The sequence below is a fragment of the Ammospiza caudacuta genome, chromosome 3, assembly GCF_027887145.1.
Source record: "Ammospiza caudacuta isolate bAmmCau1 chromosome 3, bAmmCau1.pri, whole genome shotgun sequence".
NCBI classification, from domain to species: domain Eukaryota; kingdom Metazoa; phylum Chordata; class Aves; order Passeriformes; family Passerellidae; genus Ammospiza; species Ammospiza caudacuta.
In genome coordinates, this window is record NC_080595.1 from 16,264,383 (window position 1) to 16,289,053 (window position 24,671).

Sequence of the window (24,671 nt, forward strand, 5' to 3'; positions counted from 1 at the left end):
AACAAGAGTTTGGCTTTATAAAAGCACCCATTCAGGACACTATTGTGTTGCCGAAATGCTGCATTGGAAGTAAAGGGAGTGCTTTGCACTGTCTTTCTAAATACAGTTCTCAGGTCTTGGTTTCTTTTTAGTGCAAGGAATATCCTTGTTATATGTATTTTAAAAAATTACATGCCCTCAATATGTGAAAAAAAAAGAAAGAAGGGGAGAGTAATGGCTTGTCATTGCTTTGCAAGTCAGGCTTTGGTCTATTTTTGTCATAACTATCTGAAGAGTGTTTACATATAGTTTGCCTTTCTGGTATTTTGTGCTTGCACAGACCTGATCTCCACCTATTTTGTGTCAACAGTTGCTGAGATTGGTGTAGAGTGATTAACCATCACAAACTGAAACAGCAGCATGTGGAGAAAGGTGCCCTCAGAGACCCTCTCGCACTTAAATCAGAGCTTGCTCCAGGCTGCACCTGTGTGAAACAAACTGCCTGGTTGAAAGCTCAGCCTGAAATAGTAAAAATGGGGCAAATGTTGCCTTTTTCTTGGTTAAATCAATTTTCTCTTATCGAAAATGAGACACAGCCAGAGGGGCAGGATGAGGATGTGCTTTTGAGGGTGTGTGTTTTGCCCTGCCTACCCTGGAATGATTTTGGTATAAGTGATGCATGGTTGGCTACACCAGCCTTCTACACCAGGATTCTACCTTTTCTTTGACTTTTCAAAAATAAAAGGAATGGCAGGAGATGCTGAAAAAACATTGCTTTCACAGTTGTTCAATGAAATCTAGGTCATGTAACAGTTTCATGGATTATTTTGTTCCCCTTGCCCAGGCACTGTAGTCCTTGTGTCTTTTTTGGCTAGGGATACAGCTCAATACCAACAGCTGCTTTGGAATTCAGATTTATTCCAGAGATGTCTGACTTCCCACCTGGCTTATAAAGGTGGTTTGTACCATCTGGGGGCTGATCCCTAAGCTTTGTCTGTCCCCTGTCTCACAAATTCTTTCAATCTTCAACATTCCTCTGACTTCTCTGTGTGTGTTTTGCTGGTGTTGTTTTCAGAGGGTGTCTTTTCTTCTGCCCCGAATATAATGCTGTCAGTAGTAGGATTAGAAGCAAAATGAATCACTTCACTTAATGGGAAATTATGTTTAGATAAAGTAGATTACAAAGTAGGCTATTAGTAGTGGTTAGAAAACAATGTTTTGAAGTGGGATGTCTTGGGGCACAGAGAGTTTGTTCAGAAGTATGGGGTTGTTTTTCAGGTTGGCTGTGACTCAGAGCTGTATCTTTTGTGGTTTCTGGGAAGAGAAAAAAAGGAAAAAAGAATTCAAACCAGTTTTTCAGGTGCCCACATCACACAAAATACATCAATGTGCCTGTATTTGTTGTCTTGATTGTGGTGGGGAAGACACAACCACAGGAATAAAGCTTCCCTCAACACCCCAAACCAGTGTCTTGGGGTACAGACCAGAATGATGTCAAAGCTTATTTCACGTGCAAAACACTGGTCCCATATATTTTCTCTTTAGGGGTCCTGAGAGTGTTTTCTCCCAAAGACACTTGTCAAGAGTTTGGGTTTGGCCACCCTGGGCTTTGCTTCTCCTTTTCCTGCAGGCTGCAGGAGCTGGTGTGGGGTGACTGGGTGTGGAGTTACTCCATACTCCTTCATTGCCTTTTGGGGATGAGGAGGATGAAGGAATTCATCCAGGAGCATAGACAGGTCCTTTCTCACACCCTTCAGTGAGTGGGAACATGTTTAAACCAGCAGCCAGATGTGGGAGCAGCCTCTCTTCTTTTGCTCAGGCTGGAGGACAAGGCACAGCTTCTAACTCCCATGCTGTATGTGGGGTGGACAGGGAGGGAACAGGGAAAAGCTGTTTGGACAAAGCTCACCATCTGATGTATGGAAAAACCTTGAACCTCAAGGAGGACCCCCTGTGTTTAGAACACTTGTATGGCATGAGAAAGCTCAGAGATCATGCAGGCACTTCTCAAAACTCTACATTCCACTAAAACAGAGGTTATGCTGAGTAGATAGAGGACATTAAACTGCTGAAATAGGGAGAAATGTTCTCAAAGAAATAGCCAGTATTTTACTATCAGCTCTCACCCATTCTCAGCTAAATCCCTGCCATCAAATGGGGCATGGTTTGCTGATTTGATGTGATCTGCTGAAGAAAAGCTGCTGGGTTGCACTGCTGGTGTGCACCAGATCAGGACCCAAGTTGCAGAGTCCAGAGAAGCTCTCCTGAAGGATCAGATGGGAAGTTGATGTTCAGACCCTTCTTGGAGCTGTGCAAAAACGCAGAGCTGGGAGATGTGCATCTCAGCCTTGACTGCTCTCAGAGCTCTCAGAGAGCCTGCACACCCTCTGTTACAAGTGTTTTTGTGGGAGTCAGAATTTTGTCTGCCAGCATGTTGTCTACCCAACCACTCTGTGAGGGCCAGTGCTGAGTTAGAGCAGCCTTAGTGCCGCTCTACTACATGAATCCTTGCCATATTCCTTAAAGGCTAATTGTGGCACATGGAGATCAGCAAAGTACAGCTGCGCTGGGATTTAGGAGCAGGGAAGAGACGGGAGGTCAGCTCTGCTGGCGCTTTGCCATGTAAAGATTTCCCCTTACATCATCTGGCTGCTGAGGGCGAGTTTACATCTGCTTTGCACCCCAAGGGAATTGTGGTGTCAGGGAATGAGGTTGCTGAGAGTTCTCCCCAGTGCAGCCAAGACCTGCAACACTGTTCTGACTCCCTGGCATCGTCGAGGAGATGCCTGGATGCTGGATCTGGATTTTCACTGGAAATGTTCCACGTTGGCTAAGCTTTTTTAGGAGGAGGAGAAGGAGAGCATACCAGAAAGGCTAACAGCAGCTCACCTGTGATGTAGAAGAGCACAGGAGATGGGCAGAGCAGGAAGACATATCTCCAGGAATCCCTTCCCCAGGCACAATTGCTCTTCACTCCTCCCCAGCAAGTCCCTTCCATAATTTTCATTCAGAACTAGCCAGATAAATAGAAATAGGCCTCAGCTCCATCCTGCTGGAGAACAGGCAAAATTTTGCAAACCGGAATTGTTTGCTGCCCAGCTGTCTCCTAGGAAGACTTCTCTAGAAGCTCTGCAGAGAGATGGAGGTAAGGGAACTTTTGGGCCAAGGGAGAAGCAGGGCCAGGAGCTTGTGTCCCACCTCAATAGAAAGCCACCAAACATCCCTTCTGTGTCCAGAGGACAGGCCACCCCCAGGGTCACTGCTGCCCCAAGGCAATCACCATGTCTGTGTTTTGTCCCATGGCGCTGGGGAGGGGCTTTAAATCGAAAGGGGGTGGGGTTACTTTAGAAACGAGGGAGAAATTCTTCCCCGTGAGGGTGGTGAGGCACTGGAACAGTTGCCAAGCTTCCCTGCTGAAGGGCTTGGGAGAAGGGGAGGTGGCCAAAGGTGGAGCTGGTGCGTGCTGGGCCAGCCAAAATGTAGGGCATAGCCAGCTCTCTTACAAGGAGCACATACCTGATCTCATCTCTCTGCTTTCTATTTTTGCCCCCGATATGCTCCCTGCATTAGCAGGCATGGTTTGGATAGAGATTTGATAGCACTCTCCTGTTTGAGAGCAACTTTTCTGAATGCACAACATGAATCCATTGGTGGGGTCACATAGTAATGCTTGAAGTCAGAAGCTATTTTAAAAAGTACATTGCAGAACCACACATGGCTTTCATTAGTGCTTTACATCAAATTTGTCAGCTAATTAGTGGTTTTTCATCACTAGTTTTTGCATAGTATTTTATTTAATTCACTCCCCAGTATTGTCTTGCGAATCCCTTCAGCCCTATATACAGTCCCTGACACTGGTGCTGTGCCAGCAGAGGAGGGAGGAAGAGGAGAGCTTGCAGGAGACCTCTCTGATGCTCCTGATGGATGGGCTCTCTGTCTTTGGAGTATATTCCAATATTACGTGTCTGGAGTGGGCGGTGAGCAGCCCTTGTACTCTCTTCCCTCCCTACCTCCATTTAGTGTTATAAATGATGTATTGCAGTCCTGAACTGTCTTTGGTGAGGAGGAGGAGGAGAAACCAAGAAGAGTTGCCAAACATGATTTCATAAGGTTTGACTTTAAATTGAACAAAGTTTTTTGAGTGTCTTGGATTTTTTTTTTTTTTCTTTACAAATAAAGGGAGTACAGAGAGCATGGATTGCTAATGACTGCTAGTTACGGGTCATTAAGCTCACTAACTGACTTCAGGATCAGAACTTTCTAATAACGGCAGTAAGCACTCTTTTAACATTTATTTCTCATTTTAGGGATGGGGAGATGTGATTACCATTTGAAAGTCTGCAGTTATTTTTTCTGTTCATAATTACAGCGGCAGCTTGCTATTTTGAAGGCTGTTTTTAAAACATTTAAAAGTATTCAGTGAAATAATTTCTGTGTTGGTATGGGGTTTTTTTCTTTTCTTTAACTGACTCTTAAAAATCTCTGGAAAACAAACACAGAAAAAATGAAAATATGTTAAAATAAGGAATAAAGCAGTTACTGAAGTGTAATAATCTTGGTTTATAGCATGCTTTCCATTTAAATTGGTTTTATTAGAGATAAACCTGTTAAGCGTTGAGGAATTAAGTGCTGAATAGAGAATGTTGTTTTGCTGCTGTATAAATGAAGGATCCCACTATGCAGAAAAGAGTGAAACTGGTTTTACAAGTGAATTATTTGCCAGTTTGAAGTGCTATGTTTACTTTGGCATCTGTTATAAAAATGATGATTTGTTTGTTGTCAAGAGAGATACTGGTTTTCTTCAGAGGGGCATGAGAGATTTTAGCGCTGGGGTTTGTAGGTAATGTGGGCTTTCTCATTCTTCTTACGCCTGGTTTGCTAGAAGGAGCTCAAGGAGAAAATGAGGCAGAGAGATTTTCAGGAATTTCTTGGCTCTACCAGTGAAACACAGACTTCTGGCATGCAGCGCTTTGGGACAATATTGAGAGGGAGCAGCCTGTGACTCCAAGTAGCAGAAGTCAGTAATGGTGTGAAACTCTCCTCATTTTGGAGGGCTGGGGACGGAGAAAAATTCAATAGACCGCGAAGTCTCAGCATCTCTTTTCAGACAGCTGGTCCTGGAAAATTTCGTTCAAAGACTGCAAATTAGAAGTCCCCACAATCACTCTGTCGATTCTTGAGCAAAGGTGACTTTGGAAATTCGTGACAGCAGAGGAAGGTCTTGTTTTATTCACTCAACAGAAGTGAAATACAAGGGGAAGGGAGAAAGAACAGATCTGTGTGGAAAATGTCACTTGGGCTGTAACCTGAGCCTCAGCGAGCTGTGCCTTTCGGAGGGTTTGGTGACCCTCTGAAAATCCTTGCTCTCTGGCTGCTATTATTGTAGCCAATTTCCAACTAAAATAAGTCTTTTGTCATCACTAGCCATGCAGCTTCTTGCTGAGAAGAAACAAAACTTGTGCGTGGCAGCGAGGGCGGCCAAGCTGAAGGTCAGAGTGCAGAGGCAGATTGCTGCATCCCCGGGGCTGGGGCTGGAGCGCACCCGTGGGACCAGCCGTGCTCCAACCAGGGACTGTGCCCGTGACCTCTGCAGACAGACCCCAGGCGAGGAGCCTAAGAGAAAACATCCTAGTAAAATGCAAATGGGAGAAAATAGGGTGTCTACCTCCCCTTTAGGGTTATGCAGGTGGAATTGCTGGGTTTTTCTTACTTTTTGGGACATGGCAGGAAGTGCAATCCCATGTGTCTGAAAAGAACAAGGAAAAGTTAACTTGAGAAAATTAAGAAATACTTCAAACTTCTGTTTGCCCAACTGTTCAAATGTTTTCTCCATGCCAGATCCTTCCCTTTACAAAACAAAACAAAACAACAAAAGAAAAAATCCTCTAAAAAAGAAAAAGGAGGAAGGAAAAAAAAAAGGCAGCCCAAGGCATCACTTTGCTGAGTGCTGCTTGTACACTGAGGGATATTATTATGTTGTTGTGCCACTATTGATCCAACCCTTTTGAGGCAAAAAACTCAAACCAAAAAATCCCCTTCCTCATCAGAGTAAAGATACCCCGACACAGACCACTGATGTGGGGAAAAATACTTCATGCCTTTGAGCCTGATTGGCTCTTTACTCACATGAGTAAGGCTATACATCTCTCTTAAGTTTTACGCTAAATTGTATTTTAATAATACTCCATCTCAGTAGTAGTTAGTGTGCAAATACCTTTTTAGGTCCTGATTTCTCTGAAGTTTTAAAGATTAGAGTGATTTAGAATTTCTTTCTCTTAAGATAGGTGAATTGAACATTTGGCAAAAGGGGAAGGGAGATTATTCCTGTTAGCTTTTCTGTTCCGTTGTTTTTGCTGATGTTCAAATCAGCCTGGCACTTTGGAAATTCAAAGAGTGATCAAAAGATCCTGGCTGTTCTCTCAAAGAAAAAAACTGAGAGTATGAAGAAATTAACCACATGCCCGTATATTTCTGCAGCAACGGCTAATTTGCAGTTTTGCTTGCAAGAAGTTCTCAAATGTGTTTTATAAACATCACAGCCTGTATTGTGCTCTCTCAAGGCAAGCTACGTTAATTGTTTTAATCTGATAGGTTCTTAGAAATTCTACGTTTGGGATGCAGGAAGAAACTTGAAAGTGAATACTTCTATTTTTTTTTTCTTTTTTTTTTAATTGCTCAGTGGTTTGGAGTCTACTATAATGCAAAGTAAAGCGTTGTGTTACAAAGGCAGGGAGGATGGGACAGAAGGTTAAAGGGCATCCTGGAAACAAACAGCTGGACCAGTTTATTTAAACAGATACAAGGATGGGGAGCTGACCTCCATTTGACTTCTAGTGGGAGGAGCAAGAATGTCATTTTATTACTTTGCCCAGAAGGAAAATGTTCTTGTGTCTGAATTCCCCCCAAAGACATCCAAACACTGAGCTGTTTGGCAGAATTGCTACTTATAGAAAATACTTACATGAATGCGTAGGAAGAAGATAACTGTTAAGTACCTGTGTGTAAAATGTTCTTAAAGCAGATATCCCAAACCACAGCATGGGGCAAACAGGTGAAATTATATTGTACCATATTTTACATTTTGTGGGTCATTATTGGTAAACTCTAGATATATAGTTTATTCTAGGATATTAGTATATGAACAATACTATATATAGTGCAGTTTATTATTTTGAGGCACCCCTCCATCTTAAAAGTGCTTGTAGTTTGGAGGAGAAGGAAGAAAACATCGTGAAGTTGAGGTTGTACGTGCCTAATGTTGCTCAGCATTTATTTGGGGTAAAAGTTATTTCAGTGACCAGTCACTCTCACAGCTACCTCTCTCCTCCTGCCACACTACCAGATCCTAGCAGTGGGGCAAGAGAAGGATGGAGAAAACACAGCAAGACCCTTGCCAGACTCACAGAAAGAAATGGCTGAGGCACTAGGGTTTTGTGGTGTTGTTTTACTTCGAAGAGTTACTGTGAAAATTGCTTTCTGCAAATGCAGATTACAGATATTAAACAATTTTCTAATTGGTCATGGAGCTAAGGCAGCTAATGGGGGAAAAAAAGCAGGTTTTTTTTAATTGCTTTTTTCACATGGTGTTTGTGCTACACCTGTGCTTATAATGAGAAAGGAAAATTAGTCTAACCTTCTGCTCACATGATTCTAATTTTCATGGTTTGTACAAGATAATGATAAACTGATTTGCAACACTGTTTGCTAGAGTCGAGAGGGGGTGTTTATTGGAAATGTGTAGAAAAAATTGATCCAATACTGTTGCTGACAAAACATGACCTAGTTCAGGTGTAAGGTTTCCAGACTGGCTCCTGGGTTTGCTGCCTTTGAGCCTGTTTCAGCAAGACAGGTTTGATAAAGACTCAACGTCTTGATTAATTTTTGCAGGAGTTTGGGTAATGGGTGTCAGTGGGGAATGGGAGATAGGAGGAGTCTGAAGTCACTGTGCTGCTCTTTGATGAGGGCAAAAGAAACAGCATGGGGCAGTGGTTTGCTATTCTTCTCCCCTCTAGTGAAGGCAAATGGGTGGGCAGAGCTGATTCCCATGGAAAGATCCTGGTGGCTTTATCTCTGTGGTAGGAGAGCTCCTGCTAAGCCACCCCAAGCAAAGGCAATGAAAACAAGAATCAGCTATTCCCTTGTGGACTTTTCTATTCCATTTTACAAGTGTGCTATGATTTAGCCCACACTCACACTTCTTCCTTTACTAGTAAATATTGTGGCATACATTTTTATTATTCTTTTTCTCTCTCACAAAGAGCACAAAGTCTGGTTATGTAGCTTTGCCATGACTAAGTCTCAATGTCGATTTTTTCCAAATGGATTTTAAGTAAACTTTCTGCTGAATGAAACCTCAAGAGAGATTCTTCAAGTGGTCTTCATTCAGACAGGTTCCCAGACAGGTTCCCAGCCTCCTGATTTCAGCACCATGAGGAGACCAGGGTACTTGTGATCTATCCCTTTCTTCTGTTTTGCTCCAAATTATTTTGAATATTTCCAAATAAGCATTGCAGGACTAACTGAGTCAAAGAGCTACAAAAACACAAAGAGTGGGCTGCAGATAGCTATTTTTAAAAATGACTCTACCTCCTTTTTTTTTTGTTATTTCCAAAGATCTTCTTTTCATTGTTCGGGGGGGCGGAATTTTCAGTAGTCCAGTAATTACAGTTTAACAAGATGTTTGCTGTAAATGGTCAGGCCTAGCTGGAGAAAACAGGATTATAAATTCAATTACTGTAAAGCTATGACCTCGCCTTGACCCCCTCAGACTTTGCATAAAGAGAGGGAGGGGGGAAAAAGCCCACCAAGAAATGGCTAGGAGGAATGCATGGCTCTGAAGTCCCCAGCAGTGTGACTTAGTGGTGATAAAAGTCCAGACGTTCCCTCATTTGATGGGGTTCTGCCATCACAGTTCATTATCTTAATAGTGTGCATTAAAAGGGAATTAGGTTTGCAAGAGGTAGGGACAGGTTTTGATAAAGAAAAAAATTGGAAAAAGAAGTCAGAGGACATAAGGCAGAAATGACACTAATGAGGGGGGAGGTAGCAGATGCCCTCATGAGCATCTCGCCGGCTTCACACATTTTTGTTTTTTTGGTGCCCCATTCTGTATTGAGAAGAGCGTTGCTGGCATTGTTTCCTGAAAACTCAGCTAATTCCCCCATGAAAAGATGAAATGGAAGTGTCCAACTGTGGTAAAAAGCAGGCAAACATAAATCAGCTTGGAAACCCCAAGGTTGTGTTCTCAAAGGTCATCCGGGTTAGAGGTTTAGCAGTATTTGCATCCCCATGCAGCCTGATGGAGAGCACCACAGTAAGGCGAGAGGGCTTGGGGATGGGTGGAAGACATCCTTCCCTAACCATTTGCTTTCCTCTTTTTTTCTTGCAGGTTTATTAATGCTAGAAGAAGAATAGTTCAGCCCATGATAGACCAGTCCAATCGAGCAGGCAAGTCCCCAGCAGTAACTGTATTCAAGCCACACAGGCAAAAACCATCCTCTAGCCATTCACCAGGAGGTCCAGTACCTGGTAAATAAGTGAGCATTGAATGCTGGGAGTGACTGACAATTAAAATGCAAGCAACTTTCTTTAATTATGACTAACAATTTTGGAAAAGAAAGACATTGAAAATTCAAAAAGGAAAAGTAAAATATTCTGTTCCCTGACCAGACTTTCTGAACACGATCCAACTTATTATTTTTTTAGTCATTGTTTGGAGTTTTCCTTCCCAGCTCTTTCTGCTCCTGTGACCACTCCCTGGTGCATGGCTTGGTGTGGAATTGCTGTAAACTTTATTACCTGTCAAAAGGGCAAAGGGGTCAGAATCACTTGTGGGACTCAGTAAAGTTCAAAGATGTTCAATGAGGTAGAGCTTTATGTGCTTTAATAACCCAAGCCAGCTTACTTCTGAAGCCAGCTTTTAACGTACAGTGAAAACCACCAGTTCAGGTAGTGGTACTTGTATAGGGTTGTTTTGTCCCTTGGCTCTTCTTTTGGGATTGCTGAGCATTTGCTGTTTACTTTGGCGGTATTTATTTCTATTTTTTTAAAAGACTTTACATTTCCACACATTGGTTCTATCTGGGGTCTTGTCTCGTGGCTCTCTGCGGGTATTTACCATCAAGGATTATCATAGCCCATTACTCCCAGTTGGTTTTGTTTTCTGAGTCTCCCTGCCAAACTCTCCAAATGCATCGCTGTCCAAGATGCCTTTGGGCCACACTTCCTTTTCAAATACATTTGATTATTTGTCATTAGACATAAATATCTGGCATGGACGTGTTCAGGTCCTGCCCTTTGAAGGCACAAGGGTGTAATTTAACACACTGAGATTTCAGTGTGACTATTCCAGCCATAAAATCCAGCTCCTATACAGGTTTTTGCATTGACGTCAGCAGCGGCAGCAGCTGGAGCCGGGGCTCCTCATGTCTCAAGATTTCAGTTTGCTAACTTCGTTTCCAAACTTACAGAAGAAAATCAGGCCAAAACCAAGTACGCCTGTTAGTCCAACAGCTAAATTCGCACAGTAGATGTTTTCCCCTCTTTTTAGAGCTGGCATCAATAGCCCATGGGTGGGGGGATTGTGTCCCAATGCCATGAGAAAAGGTGACCATATTGGCTGTTGCTAAAAATAAATGTTCTGCACCTTTGCAGTAAGTCAAGGAACACCCTATAACCCCGATGGGCAGCCGATGGGAGGTTTTGTGATGGACGGCCAGCAGCACATGGGCATCCGAGCGCCAGGTAAGCCCCTGGGCAGCATTGCCCACTCACGGGTGGCCTCGGTCACACCACCACAGGTAAACACACCTCCGCCCTCTGCCGCCGTCCCCGCTGCCTGCTTGCCTCACCTGTCTTCTGCCTACCTTCCACACCACTGGAAACCAGGCGTCTCCTTGCTCGAGCGGTCCTGGACCCTCTGCCATGCTGTGTTTTGGAAAGGGGCTTTTGGCACTATCTGTTGACTTTGCTCATTTTCTGGCATCTTCTTGGATTTTTATCTCCCTCTAGGACCTATGAGTGGAATGGGCATGAATATGGGCATGGAGGGGCAGTGGCACTACATGTAACCTTCACCTAGGTAACCAATGGCAAAGCCAGGGGGAAGTAAGTACAAACGAGGTCTTTGTTCTCACTTTGTCCGAGGGATATTTGTCTTCTTGCATTTCCCTATGTTCTCCCTGCCCATAGCCTCATGCTTGTTCCTTCCTTTCCATCCATCCATCCTACGCCTGGGCTCCTTTGGGTTTTCTCTCCCTCTGGTTCAGCTCAAGCTTTCCAAGCTCCCAAACCCCCGCGCGCGCGCGCCGTAGACGGACGCTGCCGTACATCGACGCCGCCATACATTGATGCTATTATCCATCCCCGAGCACATGACAAAACAAGGAGCAGCCAGGGAGGTGGGGGAGCCCGTCGTCTTGGCAACAGACTGATTTGCAAAATGTAAGCGGTCTGCAGCAGCACAGGGAGAGGAAAGAGCATGTCCCCAAAGTGTCATAAATCTGTCTAACCGCAGTTGATGCATGAGTTACATTTCTCCCGCTAACCTGCAAGACACCAAAAAAGCCAAACAGAGACTTCTCATGGGGTAGGGAAAAAAAAAACCAAGCAAAACCCAGCAGCTTCACTTAGTTGCATTTTGGAAAGCAATGGATGAAACTTTGATTTTTTTCTTTTTTTTTCAAGTTTATTTCTCTTTGTCTGTCCATCATAATGGGATTACGTGTGGCAAAGGAAAAAGAGAGAATACAAAATAGAGGTGTGCGCAGCAGGCTATGGAGCTTAGCCCAGGCTAATTGACTATATCCAAATTAAGTATGCCATCACTTGCAGTGTGACAAATGGATTTGACTTATTCAGTATACAAAAATAGAGATCATTAATGCAATCTTCAGTGGCAGACCTTGCAAAGGAAGCCTAGAAAAACTGTCCCAGTTTTTTTTTTTCCCTCTTGTCTTTTTCGAGGGAAAAATACATTGTATAAATTTTTGGTTTTTGTTTTGTTTTTTTCTTAATAGTTAAGTGGTTTGAAACACCAAGACGCTTGGTACCATGTTTAAATGGTGCCTTACTCTGTTTCTCTTGCTTTTTTTCTGGAGTTTAAAGAGTTATTTCAGCGTCTTTGTTGTGCCCCCAGCCTATATTAACATAGGGTTTGAAGTTACCCAGGGCGAGTGTATTTCATAGTAGTCTTCTCTGAGCCCAAGTCAAAACTAAGTTTTAACAATTAGCTGTGAAAACATTCCTCTGAGCTTGGGAATGCAATAGCCTTATTACCTCATCATGAAAATTTCTAGCTTAGTTAATTTAAATATTGTTTCTTAGTTTCTGGGTCAATTAAATTTAAATGATGTATTTTATGCTTCGTGACCAATTAAATTAATAGGTTATTACAAAAAATATTATCATCTTTTTTGATTAAAGAGCTGTGAGTACAGTATATTTTATAAGCAATTTTCATTAGTTCAAAACTGTTCCTTTAGGCTAGATTAAGCAGCTATTCATTGCTAGAGCCTTGAGACCTGATTCCAAGGTGTTCGGCGCATTCACAGCGCGCTCTTACTTAGAACTAAAGCCAATTGAACCTACTTAGCAATAGCGTATGCCTTTCACCCTTGATGATTATGGAGCTTATAGCTCTCCGAAACAATACACCTGTCAGTTCCCATCAGCTACAGCAATCCAAGCAGAAGGCAGAGGCCCACAGAAAGCAGGAGGTTTTATTGTTTTAGGTCCAATTTTTTTCTTATTGTTCTCCCAAACCCACTGAAAGGTTTGACTGAGTTGGGAGTCTGATTTTTTTGCAGCCAGAGGTGATCAGGGGGATAAAGAAATAATTGATAACCGTTATTGATTATGTATATATTTTTAATGTGTCTAAAAATACAAGTTTGATTTAGCAATCATACTTCGTAATCCTATCAATTTCGGCTTCGTATGAGGCCTTTGTTCAGTGATGTATGTCCTTGCTGGATTGCATCTCTTTGAATGGCACAAATATTTGGGACAGATTCCAAGAGATCAGGCTCAAGAGCTAAATAAATAGCTGTTGATAAACCTTGACACCTATTTAACCCATTGCTTCTCCCAAGTCCCTTGTTAGCTGCTGCAGATTCTCTGCCTTGTATTCCCAGCGTGCTTTTACAAGTGGGGAGGCGAAGGCAGGTGGCTGGAGTAAGGCCAAGGGAATGGAGCCCACCTGAGAGCCCTCCATGTGGCATTAGCCATCTTCAGGCTGGCACTGCCTCTGGCAAGTTTCCAGATCAGGAACATCTCCATTACATACATTCCTAACCAAAAAAGCAGAAAGCTGTTTTGTCTCCATAAACTCTGTATTTGGAAGGGAGGGGATGTTCTTGGGAGTTCTTTTTGGCTCGGGGGCCATTCCTGTCGCCGTCATTGTGAGCCATACACAGACTCCCAGCTGCGCAGCGGCACTCGCACGCCCACGGCCTCGCCGTGCCCCAGCGGAGCATTGGCAGCCCCATGGATGGCACAGCCAGTGCCACCACTCACCACCACCTCTTTCTCTCCCTCTGCAGGGCTGCAAAGTATGCCAGGGGATTATGTGTCTCGGGGTAGTCCAATGGGTATGAATATGGGACAGCCAAGCTATACGCCGCCCCAGATGCCCCCCCATCCTGCTCAGCTGCGTCATGGCCCCCCCATGCATACCTACATTCCTGGACACCCTCACCACCCAGCGATGATGATGCATGGAGGACCACCCCACCCTGGAATGCCCATGTCAGCATCAAGCCCCACAATGCTTCATACCGGCGAGCCAGCAGTGAGCGGACAAGTGATGGACATTCATGCTCAGTAGCTTAAGGGAAATACACGTTGTCTGCAGCGATGGTAGATTTCAAACATTGTCTTTCTGCAATGACTATGGAGTTCTTGGCGTCAACTTTGGACCAAGGGACGTTCCAATTCTTCACAGGGACCCTGAAAAGCAGGAAAACACCAACTGAAGTCAACTTCTGGGGACATGCTGAATACCTATATAAGACATTAAGAAAACAAAGAGTGAAATATTGTAAAATGCTATTATACTGTTATCCATATTACGTTGTTTCTTATAGATTTTTTAAAAAAAATGTGAAATTTTTCCACACTATGTGTGTTGTTTCCATAGCTCTTCACTTCCTCCAGAAGCCTCCTTACATTAAAAAAGAAGCCTTACACTTATCCTGCAAATGACAGAAAGGGCTTATTTGCAGGATTTTTAGAGCATTAAAATAACTATGTCAGGCAGAAGAATCTTTCTTCTATCCTAGGATTTCAGCCATGCGCACTCTTTCTCTCCCCCCCTCCTCCTCTGTCGTCTTTCTTCCCTTTCTCTGCCTTTCTCCCCATCTCTTTCCCTCTCTCTCTTTCTAGCCTGGGGCATGAATTTGCATGTCTAATTCATTTACTCACCATATTTGAATTGGCCTGAACAGATGTAAATCGGGAAGGATGGGAAAAACTGAAGTCATCAACAATGATTAATCAGCTGTTGCAGGCAGTGTCTTAAGGAGACTGGTAGGAGGAAGCATGGAAACGGAAAGGCAGTGTATTTGAAGCCTAATTGTCACATCAGAGCATCCTTGTCCCCATGCAGCAACCACCACCTTGTACATCACTTCCTGTTTTATGCAGCTCAAAACATGGACTGAAGATTTATTTTTAATATGTTGACTTTCTTTCTGGGCAAGACATCGGTCATGTGTGCATTTTTTTTTCCATAGTCCCATCATGGAGCATTTATGTATACATTGTAAATAAATTTTGTGCAAAAAGGACTGGAAAAATGATCTGTATTATTGCAATTTTTTGTAAAAGTAGCAGTTTGGTATGAGTTGGCATGCATACAGATTTACTAAGTGGGATAAGCTAATTATACTTTTGTTGTGGTTAAACAAATGCTTGTTGATAGCCTTTTTCTATCAAGAAACCAAGGAGCTAATTATTATTAATAATAATCATTGCACACTGAGTCTTAGAGTTTCTGATTGAAACAGTTTGGATTGTATAATAACTCAAAGCCCAGTTGTAGTAGTTTGAGTGCAGTAATGAAATCTGAATCTAAAATAAAAACAAATTATTTTTTGTCATGGTGACTCCACTGCTTGCAAAATTTGTTTCCTGTCCCCATGCAGTATTTGTAGCCATTCTATCCCAGGCTGAGAGCCGAGCATCTACGAAATTCAGCTGGCTCTGGAGATGTTACCTATCATTTGCTATTTAAATATCAGCGTCATATTTAAAGAATGTAAAACTAATGCTACGCTGCACAAAGAAACTTTCTTGGAACTTGCACTGTAAATTGTCAGGATGGGAACTGTTGCCTTTTAATAAATGTAATATCGTAGGGCATTATTGGACAGAAACTTGTAAATAGTGTTACCCCCTCTCCCTCCCAAATTATAGTCTAATACACAGTTCAAATTATTGAGTTTCTCACTGGAATTGAGCATACTGAGGAAAGAGGAAAATAAAACTTGGCAGACATTGTCTGTGCAATGCATATCTGCAAGGGGATGAGGTGCTGCTGGACCTCTGCGAGCAGGGCCAGTGCAGACCCTCATTAACCAATTTCCTCTCGCATTTGTGCTTTCTGCACCGCAGCCAGCGAGTGCGAGAGCTCCAGCCGGCCTGTGCACGCTGTGAGACCTCGTTCGCTTTAAGTCAAGTCACAGCTACACAAGAAAAAATAGAGATTCCCCGGGCTAGGAAAATGACACAAATATCTTAATTAAGGCAAAATAGTGCAGCCCCCCCCCGGCCTCTTGCAAGCCAGGCGGCGCCCCACGGGTGGGTCCCGGCCTGCAGGGCAGAATCCCGGGGGATCCCAGGGCAGAATCCCGGGGGATCCCAGGGCACACTGCCGGGGGATCCCAGCGCAGACCCCCGGGGGATCCCAGGGCAGAATCCCGGGGGATCCCAGGGCACACTCCCGGGGGATCCCAGGGCACACTGCCGGGGGATCCCAGGGCACACTCCCGGGGGATCCCAGGGCACACTGCCGGGGGATCCCAGGGCACACTCCCGGGGGATCCCAGGGCACACTCCCGGGGGATCCCAGGGCAGAATCCCGGGGGATCCCAGCACAGACCCCCGGGGGATCCCCGCTCTGCGCATCCCCCGGTACCCCCGCGCTGGGCGGGGGCAGGGGTGCAGCCAGAGCTGCAGGCAGTCAGTGCAGACCTTTCTGAATGAAGCAGGCCACCAAAGGGGGACTTCTCCTCCCCGTCTGGGACTTCCTCCCACTCTTTTTTTTTTTTTTTTTAACTCTAAATTTTCTTTCTTCTTTTTTTTTTTTTTTTTTTTTTTTTTTTTTTTTTTTTTTTGCCTCCTCCTTTCCCCCCTTTTTTTAAAGGGCCGCTGTACCGCCAAGGAGGCTGAACATCCCGGCTCCTTTGTGAGGCCGGAGTAATGACATTTTTCTGCCAAAACGTGGATGAACGGGGCTCGCTTTTTTGCTTTTGTTCTTTGGTTTTGTTTCGTTTTGTTTGTTTTGTTTTTATGTGTTTGGGGTTTTTGGTTTTTTTAAAGATTTCTTGAAAGACAAAAACAAACCGCCCTCTCGCAGGCGAGGGCACACGCGTCCCTTCTCCTCGCAGCCGCTGCGAAGTGGGGCACAGACCTTCCTCCATGGGACCTTTTTTTTTTTTTTTGAGGGGGGCACATTTCAAATTAAATCCACTATTACATTTAATCAGCTGTAATTATAACACATTCAAAATGAAGAATATGCCTTGACAGTATTTTTATTGTTATTGTTCATCGCATGATGTTAGACAGCTTCAGAGGCACAGGAAAGAGAAGTAAACGGGTTACAAATAGGGAATTATCCCTCGTTTAGCATTAAAATTCATTTAGATAAAATTGCCACAAACATTTAAATGGGAAGATTAGTTCCCCCTCACGCCTTATTGCACTCTCTCAATGGCTCCGTTAAGAACATTTTACACGTTGGAAATTCCGCCTTTTCGGGCCGCTCGCTGTTTCCTAGCTACCCTCCTTTCACCGCACCGGGGGGGCCCGGAGAGGCCCGGCAGGGCCGCCCGGCTGCGCCTCCGCCGCTCTCCGCGGCCCCGGAGGCTGCGCGGGGCTACGCGGGGGCGGAGTGCGGGAGCGGGCGCGGCTCGCAGCCCGCTGTCCTGCCGCTGCCCGCCGCCGAGCAGCAGCAGCAGCAGCAGCAGCAGGAGGAGGAGGAGGAGGAGGAGGACGAGAAGAAGGAGGAGGACGAGGACGAGGAGGAGGAGGAGGAAAGCCGTCTTCGACTGCCATCTCTTGGGGGCTCGGGAGAGTGACCGGGGGGGGAATGCGGGGGCTTCGGGGCCGCCCGCGCAGCGCCGCGGATGTTGCGCGTTGCCGGACTAAAGTTTGCGCAGCCTTCAGCGACGCTCTGTTTTGTTGGTTTGGGTTTGGGTTTGTTTTTGTTGTTGTTGATGTTGTTGGGGTTTCTTCTTTCTTTTTTTCATATTGGCCCCGATTTCCCGCGTCCCCCTTTTATTTTCGTGCCCCGCAGAGCCGGGTGCGTGCGCTGCCGCGCAAGGCGAGCGCAGCGCTCTTCCCTCGCACCCTTTCAGAGAGGCTGCAGAGGGGCCAGAGCCCTCAGCGCGGAGTCCGAGCGCGCCGCTGCGCGGGGCCTGCCCTGCGTCTGCTCCGGGCACCCTCAGCCCAAGCGGGTTTTTCTGGGGCGACAGCAAATGCCAGCCAAGCTGAGCGGGGCAGACCGAGTCCCACTCCCGGCAGAGGGACTCGCGTGGGGTGTGCCTGCCCTGCCGGCTCGCCCGCAGCCGCTGCTGCTTTTGGGCTCAGAAGCGGCACTTTTCGGCGCGCTGTGAATATTTCCACTCCTGGCGCTGTTGCGCGTAAAGTTCCCGCTACTGGGGCCTTGTTGCGTGCTTCCTAAACCTGCGTGGAAAACAGAAAAATATTTTTCTACTCCCCTGACCTTGCTACGCCGCCCTTGATGATAACGTATATATATTTGTATTTCTAGTCATATATAAAATGGAACGGGCTTTTCCCGCGGGCCGGGAGGAGGCGGCTGTCCCCGGGCGTGCGTGGAACGGAGCGGGGACATCGCGCCTCGGGTGGGAGCTCCCGGTGCCTCCTGGAGGTGGCTGCTCAGCTCCCGGCCCGGGCTGGTGCTTTATGTGTGACAGCCAGCAAGCCCTCCCCGTCCCTTTAATGCGTGTGGAAATACCCGCATGCCTGTGTGGCAGCTGCTTCCAAAGCCCCAACTAACTCTTTTGGAAGAGCAGGGCGAAAAGAGTGAAAGGCGAAAGAAAGACTGTTCATTTTTTTCCTTTGGTGCCATTTTGGATGTCATCTGTTACCTTGGTGACTGTGCTCAGCCCCCAAAGCCCCTGGATTGTTAGGGAAAAAAAAAAAAAAAAAAAAAAGCATGCTATTTCTGCACCGTCATTTATCACTGTCACCGCATAATGATTCCCCTCGCAGCTCCTTATTGATGTTTGTAATTGCATTATCTCATAAAGGGAGGGGGTGGCGGGCCGGGATGATCAATGGAACCGCGCCGTGCATGCCGGGGTCAGGGGCTGCGGGAGGCGGCGGGGCCCCCCCGGCCCCCCGGCCCCGCTCCCCGCCTGGCAGACAAGTCCCGGGCTCGGCCCGGAGCGCGGCCCCGGCAGCCGGCGTGCGGAGCCAGCGCGGCTCCCTGGGGCCGTCCTGCGGGGACCCCCCGGTCCGGGAGAGGAACTGGGGGGGAAAACAGGGCTCTAGCGAGGGGAAAAATTAAAGTGGGTACAATGTGATTTGGCTGGGGAAAAAACCCATTGGTGAATTCTATCCCCAAATCCCGAATAGCCGCACGGAGGGCTGCGGTGCGGGGGTGCTGCCGCGGGACTCCTCGGGGCCCTCGGGCGCGGTGTCCCCTCGGGCGCGGGGGATGCGCGGGGCGCGGAGCGGCGGCCGCCCCGGGAGCGCTGCCCGGCGCACCGGCTGGGCCGGGGAGGGCGGAACGGGACGGGCACGGGCCCCTCGGCGAGGAGGAGGAGGTCCCAGAAACGCGGCTCGTTTTCCGCATTTAGCTGGGTTTTGCGCCGGTTTCTTTTTGCCGAGCGCTCTTTAGAGACGGCAGCGCTGCCGCAAACCCCCAAACCGGAGCAGCCCACGGGGGATTTTCCTCCTCTCCTTTCTGTCTCCCTCGGCTCTATAAAGATTGCCAACGAAGTAAAGATTAACTCCTTTCTCCCCCTCGTCGCCGCGCAAAATGAACTCCATGCACTGAGCCCAAAAGTTCAAAGAATTATTTCCCAGCCATTTTCCCAGGGGACGAGCCTTGCACCCCATAACCCGGGACTTGGGGGGACCAAAGCCGAGCCAGAATAGAGGGATGCTGGTTTTGCCACCACCATCCTGGGCAGTCCCGGAGCCTCCCTTTCAGGCGCCGCGCTAAACCGAGGGGGGAGAGCAAAATCCTGATTGTCCTTCACCGCATTGATCAGCTCTCTCCCCAGGTTTCCCCCTCTTTAATCTTCCCTTGGAAATTTAGCAACGCTTTTATTTGGAGGTAATACAGCCTAAGTATTATTGCTCTTTTTCCTATACCTACATATACAGAGAAAAGGAAAAAAAATACACACACATACATATATACATATATATTTTTTCCGTATTTCTTCCAGGAATGAGGGTTGGGCGCTACCATTAGCCTTGTAAAAAATCGCCGGTTGTCTGCTTTTACGTAAACATTCATGATTCCAAATAAACTTTCTAAGGATTTCAATTGGAAAGTGAAGCGGTCGGCGCTGCAAAGGCATTGTACTTAAAATTTCAAACGTGAACTAATCCAACTTAACTATCTTTTCCCTTTTCCTAGTCTGATAGTTGGCAATCTGGAGTTCCATACATTAAAAAAAAATATTTAGTGCCATAGCCCACGGTTAAAATAGTGAAAAATTAGTCTCGTTTCAGAAATTATTTATTTATAGAACGAACATGATTAAAACATAAAAAACACACAAACTGCAGCTGCAACAAAAAAACCCCACCGTGATTTACGATTATTAAATCTTTGATTGCCATGTTAATGTTTCTTTTTCTACCTTTCATTTGCATTTTAATCTATCGAATCTTTACAATTTTGCTGCCTCCTACTCGAATGATTGATTACACATCTGAAAGAGGGAAAAAAAATCCTAAGCTTTCTAGGCGAGCTTCTATCTTTCCTCCCCCCTTCCCTTTGCTGGTTTGCTTTCTGAAACCTTCCTCAACAATGTTAATGCAAGCAGGACAAATTAATTATGCTCTTTTAAATGTCAAAGGTATAAATAAAAATGCTTCCACCCCTCCTTTTCCTCTCCTTTGCTCCTGCCCCAAATGGGAATATTTTTCCAAACCGCTTGTTTTAAAAGCAAGAAGGAATCACCCCGGTAAAATACAATTAAAAAAAATACTCGCAGCATCCTGAGTGTAGATAAATATTATTGCGTGGACATTTGCCTATGGAATAGGGGGGGGAAAAAGAACCAGAGAGGCAGCGGGAGCCAGGGAGCCGTGGTGCAATCGCCCTGGCGCAGCGGCAGCGCTTTCCTTCTGCTCTGAGCCTTTGCATGGGGCTGTTCCCCGGACCCCCGCCCCAAAAAACCCTCACACAAGAAAAGGGGTGGTCAAGGTTCAGCCGCAACAGGAGAGGAGCATCCCCGTGGGCCGGGGTAGGGGTGGAAGGGCTGGGGTGGCGGTGTGGGAGCGTGGTGGTCCCAAAGGGGGGTCCCACCTGCTGGCAGGGGTGCTCAGGCGGGGTTGCCCATGGGGGACCCCTCCGTGGGGCCGCCCACGGACGGGGGAGACCGACCCGGGGCATGCCCACAGGTGGGCACTGAGCCGGGGGATGCCCGTGAAGGGAGCGCCGTGCCGGGGATGTCCCCTCGAGGGGATGCCCACCCACCCAGGGGATGCCCACGGCGGGTCACCCACCCGAGATGGGCCCCCCGAGGATGCCCGCTGAAGGCAGCCCGCGGGCAGGACTGGCACCTGCGGGCGCCTCTTTGGGGAGGAATCATCAGGAAAAATGGAAAGGAGAGCGCAGGGCGGGACAGGCGGAGGCAGCGGCGCGGAGGCTCCGCACCTGCGGGCCGGGAGCGACCCGCGAGGGCCGGGCAGACGGGGAAGATTTAGAGGTGAAGAGATGGCAGATTGTTAAGAAAGTAATAGTAAGGTGTCCCATATACTACGGTTTTATTGTGGGGTAGTAACTACTAGATTTATTTATTGCCGAGGCAATATAATAAAGATAATGACCGCAAACTCAAGATAAATGCTTACGCCCATAGCTGGTCAATTCTTTTTTATTTAAGAGAGTGATCCGGAGAGGTGAAAGTCATCTTCTCCCGACCACAAATATCAGTCTTGGTTTCCACCAGGTTATAAACATGATATGCAAATAATGGAGCTGCTGCCGGGCGCGGAGGGTTTGGGGTCGGCAGGAGGGAGGTGCCCCTTCCCTGGGCATTCCCCCCTCCGAGGCACCCGCAGAGGACAGCGCCGAGCCGGAACAACCGGGGAACGAGTGTCGCCACGGGGGAAGCGGGGAGCAGGACAGAAACACGCCACGCTCCCGAGCCCGGGGGGAAGTGCCCCTTGGTGGGGAAGCGCCCGGCGGTGCCCGTGCCCGGGGCGATCGAGTGTCAGCCCCACAATGGGCGCTTCTGCTCCTTGCGGGCGCTTTGATCCCTGCGCGGCCGGGAAAAAAGCCACCTGACAGCGATCTGCGGCGGGCGGGAGAGAGGGGAAGAGAGAGAATGAAGGGGAAAAAAAAAAAGAAAAAAAAGAAAAAAAAAAATTGGAGGAAGAGCTGAGCCGTACAATTTCGTGGTTTGTGCGCAGGGTAAAATTATAAGGTCGCAAAGTGCGAACAATCCTCCTCAATCTTTTACAACACCAGCGCTGCTCCCAGCCTTGGCCAGAGCCTCCCTTTCTAGCCGACCGTGAGTTCTCCTTTCCCCAGCCTGTGCCTTGGCTCTCCCGGCAGCTCCCGCCTGCTCCGGCCGCGCCGAGCGCATCTCCCCGCGCTGCGCGGGTGCTGCGCGGGTGCTGCGCGGGCGCTGCGCGGGTGCTGCGCGGGTGCTGCGCGGGCGCTGCGCGGGTGCTGCGCGGGCGCTGCGCGGGTGCTGCGCGGGTGCCGCGCAAGGGCCGCTCTAACAGCGGGCAGCGCTCTCCGCCCCAGCGCGGCAGATCGTCTGCCGCACTTCAAAGGGTGATAACCTAATTGCTTCCAGAGGTTAAAAGTAATTAAGCTGTATTAAAGGAACTTAAATAAAACCGGTTTGCCGCGCGCTGGGTCCCCTTGTCCTTCAGAAGGTAAATTGAAATCCCGTTTCTGGAAAAACTGCGTTAAAAATCTTGCATTTATGTAACGTATGCGAAAAATGTAAACAGATTTCGTTTTTGAAAGGGTATGGGTAAAGTGGTGGTAATTATGTATAATTAATGCTGAAGGGAAAATGAACACATAATAGGTTCCAAAGATTAAACCATCTGTAACTATCAGGGGAACTTTTAAAGTTTTTCTTTTCCTTTTTTTTTCCTTTGCAAAAAATACATCTATTTCCTTTCACTAAGGATTTTTATATGTTAAAATTCAAGTCAATGCTTTCATCTCTGAAGTATTCTGATTTGAGAAACAAATCCCTAAAACGTTTCAGCAATTCTCAATCTACAACTTTGAAGAACATCCAGTATAAAAATAAATTGAGTGGTAATTTTAACCATTATTAATGTTTGTGGCACTTAATTTAGTTAGGTGCTGGTTTTCCATTTTTGATTACACCATAAGGAAATTATTTTGCTAAGAAATGTTGAGATAAAGTATAGGCATTCCCACACATTCTTTATATTTTTTCTGGCATGTATTTATTATAGTCTACTCAATCTATTTTAATTTCTAGGTAATGCATAATCACCGGAGCAAATTTTTTTTGCCCAGCAACATGTTTGCAAGGGCAGAACCAGACTGCAAAAATTTAGGTCCTGCACATCTGTACATGACATTAAACACAAGCAAATATAAATTTAAGTACATTTTTCCCACTATCTCAGCTCGACTTCACAGAAGTAAACCCAGTGCCTTTAACATTTGCAAAGGTAGGATTGTATCTAGCTTTAGCAACACTCATAGATGTTGAGGTGTGGTGTGAGCTGCAACTTCTGTCAGCAACTGTGTTTTTTCGATAACAGTAATTCTTAAGGTGTGAAGGTAGTGTTGCTAAACCTCGTGGATGAACAGACTAGTTGTTTTGCAGAACTGATGGCTAGAGAAAATAAATGCATTTGCACAGAAAGAACAGTTATAACTAGCAGGAACTGAAGTTTGAGCTGCTCTACCAGCTTAAACAGAGTTTAAACTGCTCTAGTATACACTTGAGAGATAGAAATTAATTGGCTCCTTTCAGTCCAGGTTCAGATCTGGTTCTGCTGCTGTTCTGAGTATGTGGGGGAAGTTTTCCTCTCCAAGAGGGAAGGCTAGATACCTCCTGTGGGGAATTCACCAGCTGGCAGTTCAAGACGAGGTTTAGGTTGTCACTCCCACTCCCCAATTATTGTGTCTAGCTTGGAAAAGTAAATTTTTAAGTAACAGTGCTGCTCTTTGATATCTGCCATACTGCGGAGGTTTATATGCGGCTTAACCGTTAAATTAATTCTTAGACTTGCTCTTTTATGCAGAGGCCAAGCAGCTGAGTCTCAGCTTGGCATTTCTGGCAAAACCAGCTGAAGGTGCTGAAGACTCTGGAGCAATAAAAGGGTTTGCTCTTCAGGGGATAATCTACTTTAACCCCAAGAGCAGTTTTTGGGCTGCTCGCTCCTCAGCCTACCTGGAGGAGGATGAGCTGCCAGTGGATCCCAGCCCAGTGACTCACCCAATAACTTTTCCTGAACAACATCCATGTTGTGCAGACATCAAAGTGAATGCTTGGGCAAATGTTCATATGGGAAGGGTGTGGAGGAGAACAAGGCTCAGATGGGGATTGCAACCTGAGGAGCTTACTTTTGGAGTTGTATGGCCCAAGATAGTCATGGAAGCTCTGGAGCCTTTCAGAGCTATAAAATCAGCTTGCTACTGAAGTGCTCAGCTATTTGCTGATGACAGCACAAGGGCAGCGTGTGCAGGCAGGTGCAACCATCCCTGGCATTGGCCAGCATCTAACAATGGTGGATTAAGTCAGCTCCTATTCGGGTCCTGATAAACTCATGCAACACCAGAAACATAAACTTCAGCCAAAGACTTTTTCCCAAGCCTGGGAAATCCCCTGCAGAACATCCCGTGTTAAAAAAAACCAAAACAACCCTTTCCCTGCTACCGGTGCCCTGGATAGAGGTAAAGGATAAAACCCCACAGTTTGTCACTGTCTTTACCAGAGTAAATTAACAGCCTACTTCCCTTTCAAATGCCTTTTGATGTGCTAATCATCACGCACTCTGATTTTACCACCTTATTCTTGCAGGGTACCTATGTGTCCAAGCAGATCAACAGGATTTCAGCTTCCAAGGACACCTTGGGTGATGCAGAGTCAGGGAGTGGGTGTTCCAGCCTGGTGGGAAGGCAAACTGGCTTAGGGTGCTTCTGTTTGCCCCTTGATGGGAGGTGCTTTGTAGGTAACTTTCTTATGCCTGAAGTGAGTTGCTGTCTGTGGTTTGAGTTGATACCACTGACGGCTGTGAGCATCAAGATGGTG

The 24,671-nt window shown here is 46.4% G+C and overlaps 1 protein-coding gene across 1 annotated transcript in view; it reads left to right on the top strand.

Annotated features, from left to right (window-relative positions):
- The window catches only part of MEIS1 (Meis homeobox 1), a 106,613-nt gene extending 91,536 nt beyond the window's left edge, over positions 1-15,077 (top strand). Inside the window, exons 10-12 of the mRNA XM_058801575.1 lie at positions 9,368-9,426; positions 10,633-10,722; positions 13,521-15,077. Coding sequence (XP_058657558.1) covers positions 9,368-9,426; positions 10,633-10,722; positions 13,521-13,804 — 433 coding nt within the window. The 3' untranslated portion in view covers positions 13,805-15,077. The remainder of the gene's footprint in view (positions 1-9,367; positions 9,427-10,632; positions 10,723-13,520) is intronic.
- Positions 15,078-24,671: the final 9,594 nt, after the last annotated feature.